At 36.1% G+C, this 21,000-nt stretch overlaps 1 protein-coding gene across 9 annotated transcripts in view; it reads right to left on the bottom strand.

Annotated features, from left to right (window-relative positions):
* The window catches only part of LOC147833422 (uncharacterized), a 39,474-nt gene extending 18,632 nt beyond the window's left edge, over positions 1-20,842 (bottom strand). For 2 of the 9 annotated variants that reach the window (XM_087287588.1, XM_087287586.1), the window contains exons 1-7: positions 20,756-20,842; positions 18,634-18,797; positions 18,329-18,536; positions 9,804-9,921; positions 9,499-9,643; positions 9,162-9,395; positions 8,976-9,077 (exon numbers count right to left, since the gene is read on the bottom strand). In XM_087287588.1, the coding sequence (XP_087143714.1) occupies positions 9,032-9,077; positions 9,162-9,395; positions 9,499-9,643; positions 9,804-9,921; positions 18,329-18,454 (669 nt within the window). In that variant the 5' untranslated portion in view covers positions 18,455-18,536; positions 18,634-18,797; positions 20,756-20,842 and the 3' untranslated portion in view covers positions 8,976-9,031. The other 7 variants (XM_087287592.1, XM_087287594.1, XM_087287593.1 and 4 more) reach the window with 6 other exon arrangements.
* Between the last annotated feature and the right edge of the window lie 158 nt (positions 20,843-21,000).

Genomic DNA, 21,000 nt, shown 5'->3' with positions numbered 1-21,000 from the left:
CTGTTTTACTTACATTTTCGTTGTTGTATATAGTTTACTATCTCATTTTATGTCTCAACAATTGTAGATAATAATAAACGAATAATGAAAATTAATGAATAATGAAAATAGGCCTAGATATATTATTTATTTAAAGACATTGCCGACATTGAGCTTAAGTTGAATGCAGCTTCATCAAAAGCAAAAAATAAATAAATAAATAAATTGACCTATTTTAAGCAGATTATAATAAAAATATTTTTTGCCGCAGGACATAAATTAAGTCTAGCAGGTTTATTTTTTAATAATTTAGTTTCAGTTCAGTTGTTTTTTTTTTTCAAAACGTCAATGTTCTCCTTTAAAGTAGCTATAACTGTTGTTTTGTTTTGTTTTTTTACTTAATGGCTCAGTATGTTTTGTATTTGAATTTCAATTTCAGTCACCTTGCATATGCGTGTGAAATATAATGCAAGCATAACCGCTGAAAAAGAAGAAAAAGCTGTCAGTTAGAGCTAATTCATCGAAATAAGCTATATTAAAATACAGCATGCATGTTAATACAGGCAGAATGTGAACAAACTCAAGGTACGGCTAATATGCGCTTGCTTTTTAATGCATTTAAAAAGATTTGCGGCCATTTTATAGGCTACAGGCTATGGTGTATAACAATGTTTTTTTTTTTTTATTTGTATGGTAAAGGACAATGCACATTGATTTGAAACTTTTAATTGCATTTTTATGTCCTGTAAATAATAAAAGTTGAATCAGATTAATAAAATCGAATCTGAATACCTGCAAACGGGGCCACGGTTACTTTTTTTTCACTGACTGGCATGACTGGCAAACGCGTCAGAAAAAAAACTGCTGAATCTCTGCAAATATTTGGTTAAGTTATAAAACAAATGTATGGTTTAGTGATGTTGGTAATGAATAAAAAATTGCAAAGCAGAATTATTAAAGTTATTATTTCATTGATCTGAACATAACCATTTATAGTATAATTACTAACCCGTCGTCTAAAATATTAAAATAATAGTCTATTATTTTATTCGTGGCTAGAGCTTGATTAAATTGATTAACAAGCCATGTGCTTTTGTTTGTTTGTTCTCGGCACTGGGTATACGCAAAACATTTTCTAAAATGTCAAGCAGTATTGTCTATAGCTTTAATTAATTCAAAATATTAAAAATAACAATAATAAAATGATAAAAATACAAAGATAAATAGAGCAGCATTTTGCTAATTATAATAGTCCTTTATATTTATATACATGTGTTTTTGCATATTCGTTATTTCACTTGATGCATTCGTTATTTAATGTTTGAATACTGAAATAAAAAGCCATCGTTTAAAAGGTTATTTCACCATCAAAATGTAGCCTGTTATATGTATCATTAAGGTTTTATATAAAACTGCTGTGCAGTGTAAATGGGACCTTAATACAGTTTAAAGCGAAGTTGTCTGTAAGGATGATGGGCATGGCATGTCTATTGTTGTGGCTCGCGTTGTGAATATTAGAAAATAACTGTCGGGTGAAGGCTTTATGGTCGTGCGGAATTGTCTGCTGCTGTCATGGCTCAGCAGGCAACACCCTATTCAGCTAGGCTATGTTCGGTGTTTTTATGTACAAATTCGTTTTGGCGAATGCTAGAGCGTAATACAGATATTTTAAATAACAAGTAGTTCAGTCCAGAAGTTGCTGTGCATAGAAACATTCATTTTCATAAGGCCCCATATTTAATGCGGTTTGGTTTTAAAACGCATAGGTTTTGCTACGGTTACACCATCCGTCCTCGGGAGTTTTGGATTTTGTGTAACCATGTTTGTGGAAAACACTTGAGGGTGGAGACATACCCCTTCCCCCATCTCATAACCAAAAGCTTGTCTTTCAGGTGTTAATGGGCATCAGTGAGACCGAAATCATGTCGCATTTCCACTGTCGGTCTATAGCTCGCATCGCGTAACGCAAACCCAGCCCCCAGAACGTCCCCCGACTGTTGGAATCGTGCATCCGTTAATAACTCGGTAGAAAATGTATTTTATAACATCCTCATTTAGACACAGTCAAACATTCAGCCCAAATGCACTGGAGAGACCTGAAACGTGTTCCCAAAAATGTTCTGTTTGCACAATTTGATTATTATCATCATATCCAAATACTTTATAAATAATATTCTAAACCTTCTCTGGTGTTTATTGTTTTTAGAAAATATCTAAAATCTTTTAAAAGAAAATATCTTGTAAAATAAAAGTTTGATTTGGCTTTAACGGTTTTATTTATGTAGGCTATATAGGCCTACCTAAACTGTTATAGCTTGATTTTGCTTGTTTTATATTGGTTTATTTATTTAATGCGATTTTATTATATCCGATAATGTAATTCTTTAAATTATATTTCAATGTGGCTGAGGCTTATCAAGATATGACACTTGTTTTGAGTCTACAAAAGGTAATTTGTAAAGTTTTATGTCTTTCTGTTGTATTCATATGGTGTATTATCTGCAAAATAAATAACAAAAAGAAAGAAGCCGCTAGCAGCATCAACAGAGCTGTGAAGAGAGCGCTCTTTTGCTCGGTCTCTCACACACAACCTTTATGTCTGCCGTGTCTTTGTGTAGATTATTATGCGTTATTGAAACATCAAGGGAGACACAGCAAAATCACTTATACATTAAAATTGTATTATTCTATGCAACAGCCTTACATTTAAAACGGAAACATAAGGGCGATTATAAGCAAAAAGACCTCAGCCTATAAGTCTAGATGTTTTCTTTTCCTTTTTTATTTATTTGTTTATGTGTTTGGCACATGTGTGCGATAGAAAAACTAGTGTAATTACGGCAAGCCATCTTTCCCAGACTCGGGGCAAATTCCGCCTTTCCTTTTACTCCGTCCCGAAGCCCCAGCTGGCCCTCCTGCCATCCACTGCGTAAAACATATGCTGGATAAGTTGACGGTTCATTCCGCTGTGGCGATCACAGACTAATAAAGGGACTAAACCGAAAAAAAAATAATGAATGATGAATGAATGAATAAATTAATAATAATAAAATAAAAATATGGTAATAATAAACACAAATGCCGCGTAAGCGGCCTTTTTTATTTTTAGAGATGGTACATTTGAATTGCCTTCAAATGATGGATCTGCGACAGAGAAACTAGGGGTTTTGGGGGACATGCATCACTATATCCTTTTTTCCCCAAACTGTGCATAGTTCAGCTGCAAGTTACTGTACGTCTTTTTTTGAAAAAGCACCCCATGTCCGCTAGTGCCGCGCGCCTCTTTCTCTGGGCAAAAATGAGTTGATTTTTAAAATAATAAATATATAGATTAATTAAATTTTCAGCAAAAGAGACATTTATTTCATATTTCACTATGCATTTCATCTGATCTTTATAGCTTAATTAAACACATATTGTCAAAACCCACACATAGGCCTATTGTATGAAAATGAAAAGGGCATTTTTTGTTATTATTAGACTATTATTTGTTATTTGTTGCCTAGGCTATTTTCACATTTGAGGTGCTTTATTGGCATGACAAGTAACTGTACATTCGTTTTGCCAAAGCAGTGCGCGTCTCACAAACAAGAGAGTGCAAAAAGGGCAGTAGTGAAAACAAATATGAAAATAACATATAATAAAAAAAGATTAATAAAAATAAAAATAGAATAAAAAAAATAATAATAAAAATAGATTTTTGATAACATTAAACAGGATAAAGGTAATAATAGTAGCCTATTATCAAAAGTAAGTCCACATAAAGAGTTCCAGTATTTGTGTGTTGGAGACAGGAGCGGGTATTGTTGGGTGAACACACAGCAGCACACACACTCCCCCAGTAAGATGGGTTCTGTTCGACAGGGACTCAAAGTTGTTTTGTATGTGTTGGATTATCGGGTAGAATTTCTCCCGGATCTCGGAGTATTTAGTGCACTCAGTTAGGATATGCAGCTCCGTCTCAATCAGCTGCTGAGGGCACAGCCGCTTCTCCACCGGCAGCCATGTTTTTTTTGTGCCGGCCCGTCTTTACGGCTAGCTGATGTCCGCTGCCCGCTTCTAACATGTTAGAAAATACTGCAAATCAAGCTGTCGGTATCTCCCCGCGGTTGAAATTGTTCGTTATTCGGAAAAAAAGAAGAATAAATATCAGCGCGCAGTAGTTGCTTTCTAGATCATTTTAGGCCTATATTCAGCTGTTTTAATCTTGCAATTCTGATAATTAGAGATAATGTCTGTTTTTATCAACTTGTCTGTCATTTATTTCTCATTTGCTACTTATTTTATTAATTTGTTGATGTTATTAGTCGCTTTTTAGGTGCTGCTATGAATAAAATAAAACTATTAAAAAGCACATTAAAGACTACTCATAAATTAAAACATTCATAAAGGAGTATCTTATGAAAAAACACCAATTACCGGGGTCTGCTTTTGGTTTTAAAAGAATCAAGCAGCTTTAAAAATATAATTTGCTGAAGAGAAATGACAGGGAAAAAAAGATTGAACATATCGGGACTGTTAAAAGAACATTCCTCTTTGAATTATTCTTTCGAGTCCGACACATCAGCTAAGATTATGAACGACGGAGTGTCTCTCCTGCTTCAGTGGCGTGTCCAGCTGGTTATAAACGAGGAGGCGGAGAGAATGCGCTGCTTAGTTACGGCTCGATATATTTAAATAAAAACTAACAACGAGTTGCTTATAACGCTCAAAAAGTTAAACTCAAATGCACAACCCTTGTTGGTTGCACCTGCGGGATGCACAATGAACCTAACGCGCCATAATTTTAATTCTATATTCGTGAAGAATGAGCCAACCGCATATGCTTAGTCCTGTTGGTCGGGACTCTGCTTTATAACTTATTAGTTTATTACAATAATCACACTTAGCTTTGCCATCGTTCTTCACCACATAGCCACTCAACACATCTTGCGGTCCATCTTTAATGTTTAGATTATTGAAGGTGCTATTGACGTTTTGAGAAAAAAATTAATAGTACTGAAACTAAATTATTGAAAATAAACTTGCGGGAGTTCATTTATGTCCTGCGGCAACATTATTTTTATTACACTTTAAGTGATCTGCTTGAGGTAGGTCACGTTTATCAATGGTAAGTTTTAGCCTAAGTTTACATCAATAACATAATGTGCATTGTCCTTTACCATACAAAAAAAGAAAAAAAAAAACATTATTATACACCAGTTGCCTGTAGCCTATAAAAAGGCCGCAAATATTTTTAAATGCATTAAAAGGCAAGCACATACCTTAGCCTTAGTTTGTTCACACTCTGCCTGTATTAACATAAATGCTGTATTTTAATATAGCTAATTTTGATTAATTAGCTTTAACTGACAGCCTTTTCTTCTTTTTCCGCGGTTATGCGGCATTATATTTCACACGCATATGCAAGGTGACTGAATATGAAATTAAAATACAAAACATACTGAGCCATTAAGTAAAAAAACAAAACAAAACAACAGTTATACTTTAAAGCAGAACATTGACGTTTTGAAACAAAAAACGGAACTGAAACTAAATTATTAAAAATAAACCTGCCAGACTTAATTTATGTCCTATTTTCATTATTCATTTATTTTCATTATTCGTTTATTATTATGTACCATAATTGAAACATAAAATGAGATCGTAATTATAATCAACAACGAAAATGTAAATAAAAACGTAAATTAAAAATATAAATGAACATGTCTAGTCTTAGTTCTATCAAAACAGCAAACACTACATCTCTCTATATTTAGACTAAAAGACTGCTTTATTTATTTATTTATTTATTCATTTATTTAAGACTAATTATTTGTACTGAATGTTTGTGCTTTCATTTTAGTTGTCTTTCATTTCTTCAATTCTATTTTCCAAAACGAATCCTCTTTGCACTTAATAAGTTTACAATAAACCAGGTAAACAAAATTTAAATGTAAGTTGAGGTGATCGCAAGTTCACAACTGTGAGGTGATGTGCTCTACCGGCAGGATAATCTATATTATTTTGCTGTTTTTTATATGCGCACGTTTAAGATTTGAGATTATAACATTGCCATGATAGTCAAAGAAATCAAAACATTATTTTCACCCCAACGCAATTTAATCGGGCACTGAAGGCTAATAACTTAATTCTTATATTTGCTTTTTGACTTCTCACCATGTATCTTTTCTACAGCATAGTATAGTGTAAGAGCATGTCTATTACCAGAAAAACTAAATTAAAATTATATTTTAATTGAACACATCACATCACATACAGTAAGCTACGCCTACAGAACAGTCTGTTTAGCATTGTGAAAAGGCAAAGCTGAATATCTGTGGTTAAAGTGCCACCCAGCGGTCAAATGCTGCTGGCGCATCAAGTACCGCCGTCGCCGCGGTATGAATGGCGGCACAAGGAACACATTGAAGTAGTAACATCTGTATGTCCTTTTGGATGGTAAATATTTTAAGTGGTTTGATTTCTATTGAGTTTATTTTAGGTAACTATCAGAGGAGGGTAGAAACTTATTTGTACTCGTGTAGCTTGATGACTAGCATATACTGTATACACCAGAATGCATAAAGGGTTATAATAAGGGAGAAGATCATTGTATGGACACTGTCACAATATGTGGATGATTGAATTATCTACAGCTTCACAGAGCTCTAGTTCAATTAAAAGACTTGAGTGGAGACCATTGCTCCAAACAGTGAGATGATGACTGTTTTTAGTGTTGACTGGATAGAGAATTATTCTGTAAACAAGCACAGTTGAGAAACTATGATGAGTAGATGATTAGAGGTAGCATCAGGAGCAGATTATGAAGCAGGGATATTTATTACATCTGTGACAAGAGAAGTATTTCCTAAATTTTGAAATGCCTTCAGAAATAAGTTCATAATGGGTTTGCATTCATAAAGTAATCATGAAGTTAATGAGTGATAAATAAATAAAAACATCTAAAGGAGTATGAAAAATTATGAATAAAACAAAAGAGAGAGTAATTGTATTATGCTCAGTTACCAGAAATGGCTGAAAGAGATGAAGATGATCCATCAAGACCAACCCTCAATGAAATATGTGAAAATAATAAACTTAATGGGATTAATGTGTTTACAAGTGCATTGGTGAGTGATGGCATGGAAACTGACAGAAACAAGCATCTAACACCGCATCGCATGAACTGCTATTGGGTCGACCCTTGAAAGAAACCTTGAAAGAAACCTTGCAAGAAACAGCATGACCCTTGCAAGAAACCACATGAAACTTTGCATAAAACCTGGCATATAATCTCACCTATAACCTTGCACATAACCTCTTGGAATGGTTTGCAAAGATGTCTAATGCAGTAGGGACTTTAATAAAGAAACAATTAATTGCCATGTGCAAAGCGATATCTGTGCAGGAAACCAGAAAGGAGCCATGTGAGAGAGCAGAGATATAAGGTCCAATTGGTCCAGCTGATCGAGTCTATCTGTGGATGCTCTGGAGAGCTCAGGAGGAAAGGACCATATCTGGATGAGGGCAAATCCAACAGCTGCCAAAGTGGATGCCATTGATGAGGTACCAATGCCTCAAAGGAGCGAAAGGGAACAACTCCAGCAAGGGAAAGCTGACTGGAAACAGAGGAGCCTGAATATTCCAAAGCTCTAAACTACTAAGTGCCACGTGTGGAAGCAAGAGTTTATCAGAACAAAGAAAAGAGTGATTCTGATAATGTGCCTGAATACCACATACAGAAGTGCCACAAGTCAAGGGATGATGAATGCACAACTGCAGATTTCAAAACTCAGACTCTCAACCACACATCTCCATTAACAACTTTTCAAAGTCTAATGAAGATGCTGATAGCTTGGAATAAGAGAAACAAGGATGAGCAAAGATCAAGATCAACATTTGATGCTTTTTACGTTTGCATATTGATTTTGTTTGCATATTGCTTTCATGGTACCTATATATAATATCACTTCAGTATATTCTACATGAGTGTGAAAACTAGCAGCTAGCACTGAACCAACTGAATACTTATGCTTAAAACATTGTTGTCTTTGATGTGTTAAGAGAAAAACAGAGTACAGTCTTTTACTTCCTTCAAATCAAAAGTAAAAGGGAAGATGTTTGGCTGGACTTCTGTCAAAGTACAGTGGCATAATCTAGTCAATTGATAACAGCTATGTGGCTAATATCAGTCACTAGATAGAGGTAATTAAGAGAACTGGATTATGAAATTGCACTTTGGGGTTAAAAGACAATAATATTAAGACTAAAGTCTTAAGAGGAGGGATTGAAGAAGATTTTATTCTCTCTGTATGAAGTATTTTCTAAGTGTAAAGCAGTTAATTTTCTCTTCTCAAAATGTATGTAGTGTTTGCAGCAAACATGCCGGCCTGTGTTAAAAATACAGTGATATGTCTGTGTAAGATGAGTATGCCTGCACAGGAGCAACACTAGGAGAAGGCTGAGTGACTGATTGTGTAGAATAACTGAATATGTAAAGCACTGATTATTTATGTTAAATACTTCTATGAAGCTATATGTGTCAGAAGTTAGAATGAGTAACATATTATCAAGTTATTATCCTATCATGACAATGTATGTAAACACTTAGTTCCTTTGCATAAGTTGCATCTATACTTTACTGACATATACCTGTAACATCTCTGTTGACATGAGCTAGTGGGCTGAGAGCCAAGAAAAGCAGGACCCCTTAGACTAAAAACCTATTCAAAAATGGTCAAGAGTTAAAAAGAGACTTAGGGGTGTGTCAAATAATCCTTTATAAAAATTGTAACAAACACACTGAAACTTTAGAAGGTGTCCAGGAGAGACTTCAGAAAGCTCTGGGGTCTGCTCTGCTCTTTCTCGGCTTTATTATGGAGAATAAAGTCTATTTTCTGATATTCAAAACCTCTGGTCTGATAATTTGTAATTAATGAGAAGTCAATATTTACCACAACACATATTGATCTACAATTCAAGTGAAGTAGAATATTACCAATATGAAGTAACACCTGTTCTAAGGTCCTTTTCATTAGCTCCTCCTTCAGTCTGGTCCACACTTCATTTGTCACTTTTGACTTGAATCTGGGATGCAAGGGTGTGCCCTCCTCCATCTGATATTCAAGACAAAAACACTGAGTCAATCACTGAATAATTCTAATGAAAACAAGAGCAAATTCAGCAGGATTACACTGCACCCCTGGTATCTTTTTGAGAGGTCATTCCAGATAGGGTCCTTGATGGTCTTTGTGAAGGAGGAGTCCTCTTTATTCACTGTGAAGTGGTGCTGGAGCTTATTTAAGATAGGCAGAATCTGACCCAAGTTTTGGCTCCTTTCAGCAGAGACGCAGAGGGTTGACGTGTAAAGTATCTTTGTAATTTTGACAAACTCTTCTGCTTTTCTAAAATCCTCATCAGAAATTCTCTGCAGTCTGTAAAATATGATCAGATTCATTAGCTGGACTATAGATTCATGAGCAAAATCGTTTACACTGAAAATTGAATAAGCATTTAAAATGAGAACAGAGTTTTTACCTGTCCTTGTCCATTAATTTCTTAAGACGATGGTCCATGGAGGTGGCCTGGAAGGCAGAGAACTGCTCTAGGAATCGCTCCACCATGAGGAATAAGCTATTCCACCTTGTTTTCACATCAAGGATGACAGCATGTTCTGGAAGACCTAAAATGGGAAAGAGAAATTTATGTTTGTGTTTGTGTGGTTATCAAAGTGGCTGTTTATTTGCAGAAATGTTTTACTGCATGATTTAGCAAAGGATTTTTATTAACTATTTGGCCAAAGAGTTTTGCACTAAGGTTCATCTATTCTGATTTCTACCTACCGAGAAGATGCTGCTTCTCTTTAAGGATAGGTTTAGCCAGGGTGGATCTTTTCAGCCACACCACCATTGCTCTGATCCTTCCTGCCCACTGTGAGACTGAGGTAATTGTGGAAAGCTTCTGAGCAGCAATATTGAGAGTGTGAGCAAAGCAGCCAATTTTTTTAATACTCATCTCTTTTTACTGCTACATCCATGTTTGCTGCATTGTCACAGCAACTACTCTATCCTTTATATTAAATTCATCAAGAATATCTCTTATCTCTTCTGCTAAAATGTCCCCTGTCTGGGATGTGTATACTGCCCTTGTATGTAGGACCCTCTCTTTCATGGAACCCTCTCTGACAAAGTGAAGTGACACTGTCAGGTAGTGGTCCTGTGCAATGCTGATCCAGCCATCAGCAGTCACAGCCACATCTCTCACATCTTGCAACTCTTTCTTGATATTTTCTTTTTCAACTGCAGGTATGAGGGTATTTGAGAGCATGTCTCGGCTGGGGGACTGATTTCTGGGGTTTAAAGTGCTTATCATCTCCCTATATTTGACATCATCAAACACAAAAAAGTAACATTAGCATTATTTTATCATTGTTGCTTACTATAAAAAGATTTAAAAATTATCTAGGTTAAGAGACTACCTACAAACATGGCCAACAGCCTAAATGGTAATAATATTACAACATCATTTACAGCTTACTGTTCTTAGCTCCACCATGAAGCCTCCACAGGAGAAAAAGGCAGCAAACTTTTAACAATAAAATTTGTAACGGCCCTGTGGCATTCATCTTTCCTTTCCTTGTTCATTTTTCTGCCAGTGCAATGGATTATCACTTGATGGTATCCTAATTCCAGGGTCAGCAGGAGCAGACTATAACATTAATGTGAAGAAAACTTGAAAGCTAAACTGTTAATGCAGCCAAGGATAAGGACATTTAAATAAGACAAGTTTAATGTGAGGTAAACTTTATCATTTACCGTTAACCTTAAAGCATTTTAGTATCAATTTAGCTAGGTATTTAAAGCCATCGGATCAGTACATAACGCTGCACAGCATACATTAGGTCCAAAAAAAGAATGAATACATTTTCCCCGCACAAACTTAGGCCCCGTTCACACTGTCAGGTCTTGATGCCCAATTCAGATTTTTTTGTCTGTCCGTTTACACGTTCTTTTAATTGTGACCCATATCGAATTCATGCGTTTACACTTGCCATACAACCTATGATGCATGCATGCATAAAGGCGGGTCCTAGCATCTGTGCCACACTAGCCACGATGGAATAAATTTTCTTTTTAGCTCTACGAAATATGTGGTGTAGTATAAGCAGCAAATGGTTCAGTCCAGATTTACCCCCACGCAGTTTATGTAATGGTACGGCCCTGATGTGTGTGTGTGTGTAAGATGTAGCCTGTGTGCGCACTGGTGTTAAAGGGAATAAAGTTGTTCTATGTGTAGCCCGCAGTGCGTGCATTGATAACGTTAATAGCGTAAAAATTACAACATGAATTTGCCCAACTTTAAAATGATTTTGAGGCGAAGGAGGTGGGGAAGGGCCTGCATCGCAGCTAGCGCTTATTGTTTATATGCTGTATGATGTCCTACACCACTGAGAGGAATTTGTGGTACGAGAGAGATCTCAGGTCTAGTGGGAGCAAATAATGGCGACTGACCACCGTCCTCCATGTTTCCTCTGTTGTTGTTGTTTTTTCCCACGTCGGAATATCCACACACGCTCTCTCTTCCACACCATTAAACCGCGGAGAAGCACCACATTGTCACAAGTTTAAGCAAAAAAAATCGGAATTGGGTCACATTTAACTGGTAGTGTAATCTGGGCCTTAGCTTTAACGGTACACAAGCAAGAAGTGCTAAAAACTGATTTTGTATGTCTGTTTGCCTTTCGGAGCCCCAACCATCGCGCAGTTATACTCATCAGTCATGGAAGACTACAGTTGTGGTGGGCACGTTGTTGGAGGCCCTGAGTCAGGAAAATACTAAGAGGATGAAGATAATGACTGCGTCGGAGCAACTTTCTGCTCGTAAATTAATTCTGTGTACTGTCATGGGGACTCTGCAGATATCATAATGTCAAATTTAAGACCTTTTACGACCTTTTTAGGACCATTAAGTATTACATTTAAGACCTATATCGCAATATCAAAAACACACGAGAGAAAATGTAAAAGCATTAAATTAGGGGTAAAACAAAGTTATTTAAATTGAACAGTGGTAAAGTCAGATTAAATGCACCGTTGAACTACAGAAAAAACAAACATCTTATGCAGATTTATACTTTCACCTGGCACCGCATCGCACAACTCACAAAACAGATTAAGGCTTTTATACTTGACACGTTCACCATTGAGATATTTTTTTTTAATGACAGGCGGCGCTCCAAAAAAACAGAAAGTAAAATCAGACGAATAAAAAGATAATCATTATCATTGAAGATGTTTTTGGGGGCCTCTTTTTTTGTTGTTTTAACAAACTTATCCCTCAGGTTTTTCCAAAGTTTTACAAAAACTTTCCTACTTTCCGATGGCTGTTGCAATTTCTAGCCAATAATTATTGGTCATTCTGGCAAGCAGAAATGTAACCGTGATAGAAAATAGGTAATAATAGGTATAAATTAGGTATTTTAGGTATTATAGCTTACTGTACTATTCACTCTTTAAATAAATGCTACTATCAATCCCATTTTATCACTAAAATAAAGTGAACTAGTGTCTGCTGTAAAGTGTTTTGTAAAGTACTTCAATTACTCTGTTGTGGTAATTCTATAGTTGCTATTGTAACACAACTACAGTATGCTGAAGCTTCTTTGGAGAGCAAAAGCACGAAAGGAGTCTGACTGAGCGAGAGCAGATCATTCGCACGTGAGCAGCCAGTGTTTTGAGAGCTCGCAAGCAGTTTTGTCCATGAACAAAAGGAAACCGGCGCGCGAGCAGAGATTCGCTCTCTCGTATTACAGCACTTCTTACTTATAAAACTGTACTTGCGACATTTGTCAGTGAAATCATGTTGCGTGCACTCAAAGCGAACTTCCGCAAACACAGCGATGATGTCACATTTGCCGCGCGCACTGGGTTTAATATCAGAAAGCTGATTGGCTATTGAAAGTTGACCTTTTTGTAGTTGTAATGCAAATTACAATTGGACTAGTGAAATAAAGAACTACAACACCCCAAAGACCTAGCAATAAAAACAAAAATAAAGACCTGTGCAAAAATATTTAAGACCTAGAACAGCAAATTTAAGACTTTTTAAAGCCATAAATTTCGATTTTTTTATTTTAAGACTTTAACACTTTTTAAGACCCCGCGGGGACCCTGTGTCAGGTGTTTTATCATATTTGACGTGTTGCCAGTCTTGGTCGCGATAACTTTACAGATATTGCATCGTGCGCTGTTGCCGTCAATCTTTGCATAATGTAGCCATACTTTTGATTACTTAAACATCCTTTGCATTAAATGTATGCTATGCTTTAAAGTGTAGTAGTGTACGCATTACAGCCTCACATTTGACAAGCTCTGAGTGAGTGCGCGTAACCGTCGTAAACTACTGATTTTCAAGACAGCCTTGCTGCAGTCAATCACCAGCATTTGACCCGGTCACGTTAAGGATGGCTCAGATTTTCTAGCTCACTGACGTTGACAAGATTATACCCTTGAGTATCGAAATTTGGTACCGAACGCAAAAGAATTTTTCGATACTCGATAGTAGCAAGACGATTCGGTCGATAAAAGCGTCTGCTAAATGCGTGGATAAAAGCGTCTGCTAAATGACTAAATGTAAATGTAAATGATACCCAGCCCTAATTGCAAGGTATTCACACACAAAGTAGGCCTACCTGAAACTTTGAATTAGAAAAAGCTTAATAATACATTGGACAGATCATCAACACACTGATTTATCCTCTTTGTGCTGCTCAGTTTTTGAAAGTGTCCGATTGAGTTTCTTCTTCTGACGGGAATACTTTAAGTGCTGCCAATAGTTAGTAAAGCCTGGCTTATTGTGGTCAAAGTAGTTGATTATATTAATAAAAGTGAAACTGACAGGAGCAGTATGGATTGTCATTCACTGAACTTGTCATTAACTAAACATGATGTAGCCTAATATAGGCTATTCTGAAACTGTGAATATTTTGCTGTCATTTTAATTATATTAAAACTTTATTCAACAGACCAGTTTGTGTTTTGGCGCTGAAGCATTTAAGTGGACCTTGTTTTAAACTTTCTCCATCTCACTCAAAAAAGGAAACATAAGCTGGACCACAACATATATCAATGTCATAATGAATGCTCAAATAATGTAGCCTATAGTTTATAGCAAGCATCATGTTTAGTTAGATTGTGTGTTTGTCATATACAGTCAGCCTATAGGTCTGTTATTTTTACAAAAGAAGATTTATCATTTGAGTTTATCACCAGAGCTATAGAAACTGTATTATGCTTAGAAAAAAAAACAGCACAGTATCAGATCTGTATTAATCAATGCTCAGAATTTTTTGTATCGAGATCGGATCGGTTCCAAAAAAAATGGTATCGGTGCATCCCTAGAAAAAAATAAAGGAACACAAACTGCCATGATGTTTCAAGGGGTTAAAAGAGAACATGGTTGTATTTTTGAGTGCAATATGTACACTTTAGGTTTTGGTTTTAAGATACTAATGTGGAGCTTTACATACAAACACAAACTTTGAAAAGCCCCAGCTTTAGCACAATTACTGAGAGTGTATTAGCATTTCATCATCATCATCATCAAAAAAAGAAGAAAAAAGAACATACCTGAAGACTTGCATAACAAACATCCACCACAGATGTTGGCCAGTTTTAGAAACAATTTCACAAGTATATCTGAAAGCTTGAACAGTTCAATTATATTAATACTAGGGATGCTCAATATCATCGATTAACCGTTAACCAAAAGGGTGCGTTTGTAACCGATTAATGCTATCAGTTAAACCATGAAACATATTATTTGATATATTTTTAGTTTGGCTGCATAAGGGGCCGATTGAATGCGCCTTTGCGTTAAGAGGGGCATCTTTTGCTCGCGGCTCATCCCAGAGCAGCAGTTTGTGTTGTCAAGACAACTACAGAGAACTTTTAAAGAGCATGGTTTCCGCTACATTCATTCTTCCATGGCGGGGACCAAAATGCATCCCGCCACGGCTACATTATCCATTCAAAACATTCAGTTATTGTTGTTGTTTTTAATAGCGGATTATAATCGCATCAAAATGTATTAAAAGGTAAGTGGATTATAACGCAAACTTTTCTGTAACCGTATAGTCTGTTTAACCCTTTGGCGTTACGTGCTGACTGACTGACAGGTGCGCGATGCGTGAGGCCAGAAAACACGACGAAGCTTTCAGTTAAGATGAACACAGTTTCTATAGTTCTACTTTATTTAAAGATAAAGGAATATGGCTCTGCATATAATCACTCTATCTTGCTAGAGTTTATAGCCGTTTCGCTTTACTTCAGGACGCATTATTGCCGCTCTGAAGGTCTAATCGCTGTTTTAAGTTATCCAGAGCTGGATGAATATACAAATCTTGAATATCAATTTATTATATATTATTAAATATTACAATTGTAACAACACAGACACAATCGATACCCAGCTGATTCAGTCGTTTCATGAGAAGAAGCGCGGTCCTCTCTTCTTTTTTCCTTGTCAACATAAAGGCAGTGAGGTGCGCCTCGTTTTCGGCCCCTTGTTTAACTGCAAGGCATACTTAACTTGCGGGACGACAACGTATAACCCGTGCCTACAGACTAGGGATGTAACGGTATTGTAAATACCGTCATACCGCAATATTATTTTTTTTCGATATTACCGAAGTCGCATGACTCGGTAAAACTATAGGTCTTCTGAGAAAATTTGCTCAGGCGAATGAAGCGAACGGGAGATAGCGAAAACTACAATTGCCATCAGCCCATGCTTGACCATCATCCCTTGCGGTCTGTTGTCGCTACAGATCCAGTAATGCGGAAATGGAGTGTGCTGCTAGAAGCGGGGATGAAAAGAGCTGGAAAACTCTAAGGCCCTGTTTACACTAATGCGTTTTAGTTTGAAAACGCATAAGTTTTGCTACGGTTACGCCAACCGTCCACACTACGCCGGAGTTCTCGAGCGCCGAAAACTGCTGCTCCGTCTCAGTGTGGATGATGGAAAACGGAGACATCTGAAAACGGAAGCGGGGCTGCAGACATTCGCCTCTCTGATTGGGGCTTTTCCTGAATATTAAGTAGCCTAACACGCACAGTTCAGTCCTGCATTATCTCCGTGTAAGTTCAGACTTCGCAAGTTTGATCAAGGCTGCAGTCTCTTCTTCTCAGTTTGATATGGAAAAGCAGATTATACCGAGGACACGGGTAAATCTTCAAAGGGAACAGTGTACTTTATAACTTCATTCACATCACCCTGGCTTGTTTCACTTTCTCAACAATAAAATGTAAACATGATTTAAGGAACTGCCTATTTTCATTTTAATATTAGCAACTTAGACAGCAGACATGTTGAGGCGTCGTGCTGCATAAGATGAGCGTCATCTTCACTGTGTGGATATTGATAACAAAACGGAGCCGATAACAACTGCCTCCTTTCAATTTCAGTGAAAATACGAAACACACCCTCTCTTTTGCTGAGTATCAGTTTTAATAATCGATAATGGCCATTTTAAAAGTATAACATACAATAAGTTTATACATTATAGGAAATAAAGGCAAGCGATCAGTCAATATACAGAATGTACGTGGTTACATTAATCATTAACTTATCTTTGCGCTCAGCCAAAACACGTTACCTGAGAACAAGTAATAGATTCCAATGACCAAAGTCAGGGAATATGTCGTTAGATAAAGACAACAAGATAAATGAAATATCCCGTTTAATAAATATAGTGAGATTAGATCCAGCGGGAGATGCTTGATGAGAAGTCCGACTAGCAGAGCTCTCATCTGTGTAGATGGGCTGAGTGTGATTAAATGTTGAATGTGATGAGTTTTCAACACTACTAAATTGAAACTTTATTTTTTTACATGGTTTAATAATTTTTTGTTATTAAAATTGAAGTTCCTGTTTCAAAGCTTACAGATAGATGGCTAATTTGTATGTCATTGACACTTTTGGCACTTTTTTGGAGTATTTTCATAAGTTTTGTTTTTTCCTGTAAATGATTCAATAAATACCGTACCGTGACATTCATACCGAGGTATTACCGTACCGTGAAATTCTGATACCGTTACATCCCTACTACAGACACATTTGCCAAAGAAGCAAAATGGAAGAAGAATATTGCTGTTTAACAGACGTGTTGATGCCAAACTAGCGCTGATGTTGACCTGGATCTGCATCATAAACACAACAAATAGGCTTTACCTTTTATTTTACAGCTTATAAAGCATGTATGCACAATAATGTAACATCATATTTAAACAACAAAACTGTTTACAAAAAGTCAACCTATGCGCGCGTGTTGTTGTCTTTTCATCACGCAGCGCACGCACTTGAACCGCGAGAGAGAGAGAGAGGAAACCATATCAGGACATATTCTTTAAAATAATGATTTCTATTAAAATGTAAAAAGGTTTTGTGATTATAATAATGACAGCGGGGCATTAAATAAATGCATATTTTCCGTGGAGCTGGCGATTTGAGAAAGTCTGCGATTTTATTTGACAGAAGAAAAAAAAAACATGATTGGCGAAAAAAAAACAGCCTATGCCGGTTATTAAAAAGAATCAGTCAGTATTTTCGTTTTGTAATATAAATTAATTATTGAAGTGAAAATAATTTAGGGCAGTCCTATTTATTTTATTCATTTTATTTAGTTCTTCTCTTATTCTGTTCTTCTGTGCTAAACACTGCAAGTGCGTAAAGATGCTCTGTTGTTTTGTTCTATTATTAATATGCTAGCACAGTGGTTCTCAAACATTTTTCATCAAGTACCACCTCGGAAAAAATTTGTCTTTGCAAGTACCACCATAATGAGCAGTTTTGAAATACAGTAGCGTATTAGGTCTAGTAAAGCAGCTTAAGCTCTGTACAGTTTAAAAAAGAAATAACTCCTGGTTTGTTAGCACCTGGATATGTTGCCTAGACCTCATAAATATAGGCTTTATGTCATCATATTCGTATATAAATCATTTTTGATAATTTCTTTAAATATATGTAGCATGTACATATTACATATTTGATTCATCCGCGTACCACTAGAAGGAAGCCTGCGTACCACTAGTGGTACACGTACCACAGTTTGAGAACCACTGTGCTAGCATATAAAAATAAATTAGTATTTTAAAATGCATTATTTAATGTGTCAGACACAAAATAGACACGTCAATTTGTTTAATATAAAATTAATTGTAATCTGACCAGTTAACCGTTAATAACCGATTAATGAGCGACGGTTGTCGGTTAGCAAAATTAACCGAAATGAGCATCCCTAATTAATACATTATAATTTTGGAACAAATACAGAAATACAAAATAACAGGGCATGGAACTTTAATCATACCTCTGAATGGGGGAAATTTTCTTGCACATTTAACTGCTGTCTTCCAAGTCCAGCCATAGTGAGATGTACTTCTGCCTCTCCTTTTGGTGTTTTTTCATGCTGTTTGTCCAGCAGGTAAAAATACATTAATAAGCTTTTACATTGCCCCTTATATGGTGCAAAACAGCTTTTCCCTCTACGCTCCTCTCAGAAAAACCCAGGAAATGACCTACAAATATTTTCTCATTAGTGTAGGAACAATTTGTATTAGAGAAAAAAACACATTAGATTCTTCTACACATACAGTCATCCACTGAATCTCACACCTCATTTCTTGCTGAACTGACTGGCTCTGGAAACGTGATGTTGTCCTCTCTCTCTGTGTTGAACTAATCTCTCTTAGTTGGTTTGTGTTCTCTGGTGATCTTAGGGTGTTGGTGAGCCTCGACACCAGGCTTTGAGCAGCAGATATTATTTCTCCAAATGGAACCTGATAAACATTAACATAAAATTAAGCTGTAAGTCATGCAGAATTATGATTGACAATGGTTAAAGAGGGTAGACAGACAGACAGACAGACAGACAGACAGACAGACAGACAGACAGATAGATAGATAGATAGATAGATAGATAGATAGATAGATAGATAGATAGATAGATAGACAGACAGACAGACAGAACGATGGATGGATGGATGGATGGATGGATGGATGGATGGATGGATGGACAGATTTTATTTAGGTTTTAATGCCATATCAGCAGCATTGGCTAAATTCATGGCAAAAAACATGTACTAAATATACAATTTATAATCATATCATATCAGTTAGCATGATGACGCTCATTGCAGTTAGTAAACAATCTTAGCAAACATACATTTTAAAATAACAACAAAAAACATACAAGTAGCAAGCAACAACACTGAAAACAGTCATATACAATCTTTTAGTTAGATTAAAGATAAATATTGTAAAACACCTTTTCAAACAGCTCACTTCAAATATTTCCAGAATAAAAACATTCTCCAATATCATTTAAAAACACAATGTGTATTTTTACATGATATTAGAGAACGTTTTTATTCGGGAAATATTTTAAACATATTAAAATGTTTTATCGGTAAAATATTTTTACACAAGTCACCAATAGGTATTTCTTCCGCTTTTCATAAATATGCGAGTGTAAGCCATGAGTGTCTGATGCTACATCTTGTATGAACAACCTGGTCATGTCTATTTTCAAAATGGTAATTATTCCTTTCATTAATTAATGGATTCACTTCATACCATGTGTTTTTCCTACATTCATCCCATTCCATCTGCCATTTCTCATTAACATACAGATTTAAAACAGGTTTAACATCAGACACAGGAAGTTTACGTTCTGTTATCTCCAACTTCTATCTTCCTTTATCATGCTTTATCTGCACGCTCATTTCCAATTCATCCCATATGACCAGCCCGGTATCCAGCAGAAAATAATATCAAAGTCTTTAGTCTTTAAAAGGTCCACTTTTTCTATTATGCTAAAAATCTTAGTATGATCAGTTTTCATAGATTCAAGTGCTTGTAAGCAGGACATAATCTGAGCTAATTAAAAACAGACAGACAGATAGATATTGGGCATTTTTCTAATACTAAGAAACGAGTCTTATGTTGAGCAGGTAGATTTGAGGGAATAGTCACTATATGAGACAAAATATACTTTTTTGGCTATTTGCTCAAATTATTTAAGTTAGGTTACTCTACTTTAGATAAGAATTCTCTTCATAAAGACTTTGTAAATTGCTATAAATATATAAAAACGTCATTTCTGCTTAGTAATGTGGATTGCTAACTTAAAGATAATATAAAAACGTATATCTGAACATGTAATCTTCTCTCATAAATCAATGAGGAGCTTATTTATTCAGCTTTCAGATGAAATACGAGTGTTTAAATGACTGCCCCTCATGATTTACGCCCATGGGTCCGGGTCACTTATTTAACCAATTGCTAATCTGCACAGACTTTATTACATTATTCAATATATTTTCCCACTCATTCGGTGATAATAAGATAAATTAACGTAGATCTCAAGTTTTTTAAACAATTGATGGATTTGATTCAGTGTCATAAAAATAAGCAAAAACCCTCAAATATTTAACTTGCCTTTTGCTGATATCTTCTTTATAATAGATCAATAGTCTATCTGGCTTTCAAAAACACTTAATCAACAGATGCCATGTTATAGTTAAACACCGTTAAGTGATTCACTGAGAAGTTCTGCGCTCGCTGCCTGTCAAGTTCACTTACGTTATGCTAACTTAGCTTGCTATCCTCGGCCCGATCTTAATTTTGATTCTGTAAAATGTCTAAGAAACACAGCGAAAATGGACCTCATTGAGTCTCAACCTTTATTACAGCTCATGGAGGACAGTTCTCAAAGAGGGATTAACAAAAGTCTTACCTGAGACGGTGTGTGGGAGCTGCCCAGACATTTTGTTCGGGGGGCTTCCTTCAGTCAGGATTCAGGATCTCATCACGCAAGCGCACTGTTGTGATCGATGACTCTGGCTCGTTTATTAATGCCTGTGACCGCGGTGATGTATTTTGACAGTGGACTGTCGCTGTTTGATTCGTACTCTTCGTGTCCGTGGTGAAACTATTTCGTGTCTGTAAAGTAACGTCACAAGTTATGTTCCGTTTTCCTTT

Source organism: Danio rerio, chromosome 16 (assembly GCF_052040795.2).
Source record: "Danio rerio strain M-AB ecotype USA chromosome 16, GRCz13ab, whole genome shotgun sequence".
Classification (NCBI taxonomy): Eukaryota; Metazoa; Chordata; class Actinopteri; order Cypriniformes; family Danionidae; genus Danio; species Danio rerio.
This window is presented reverse-complemented; position numbering and strand designations above follow the sequence as displayed.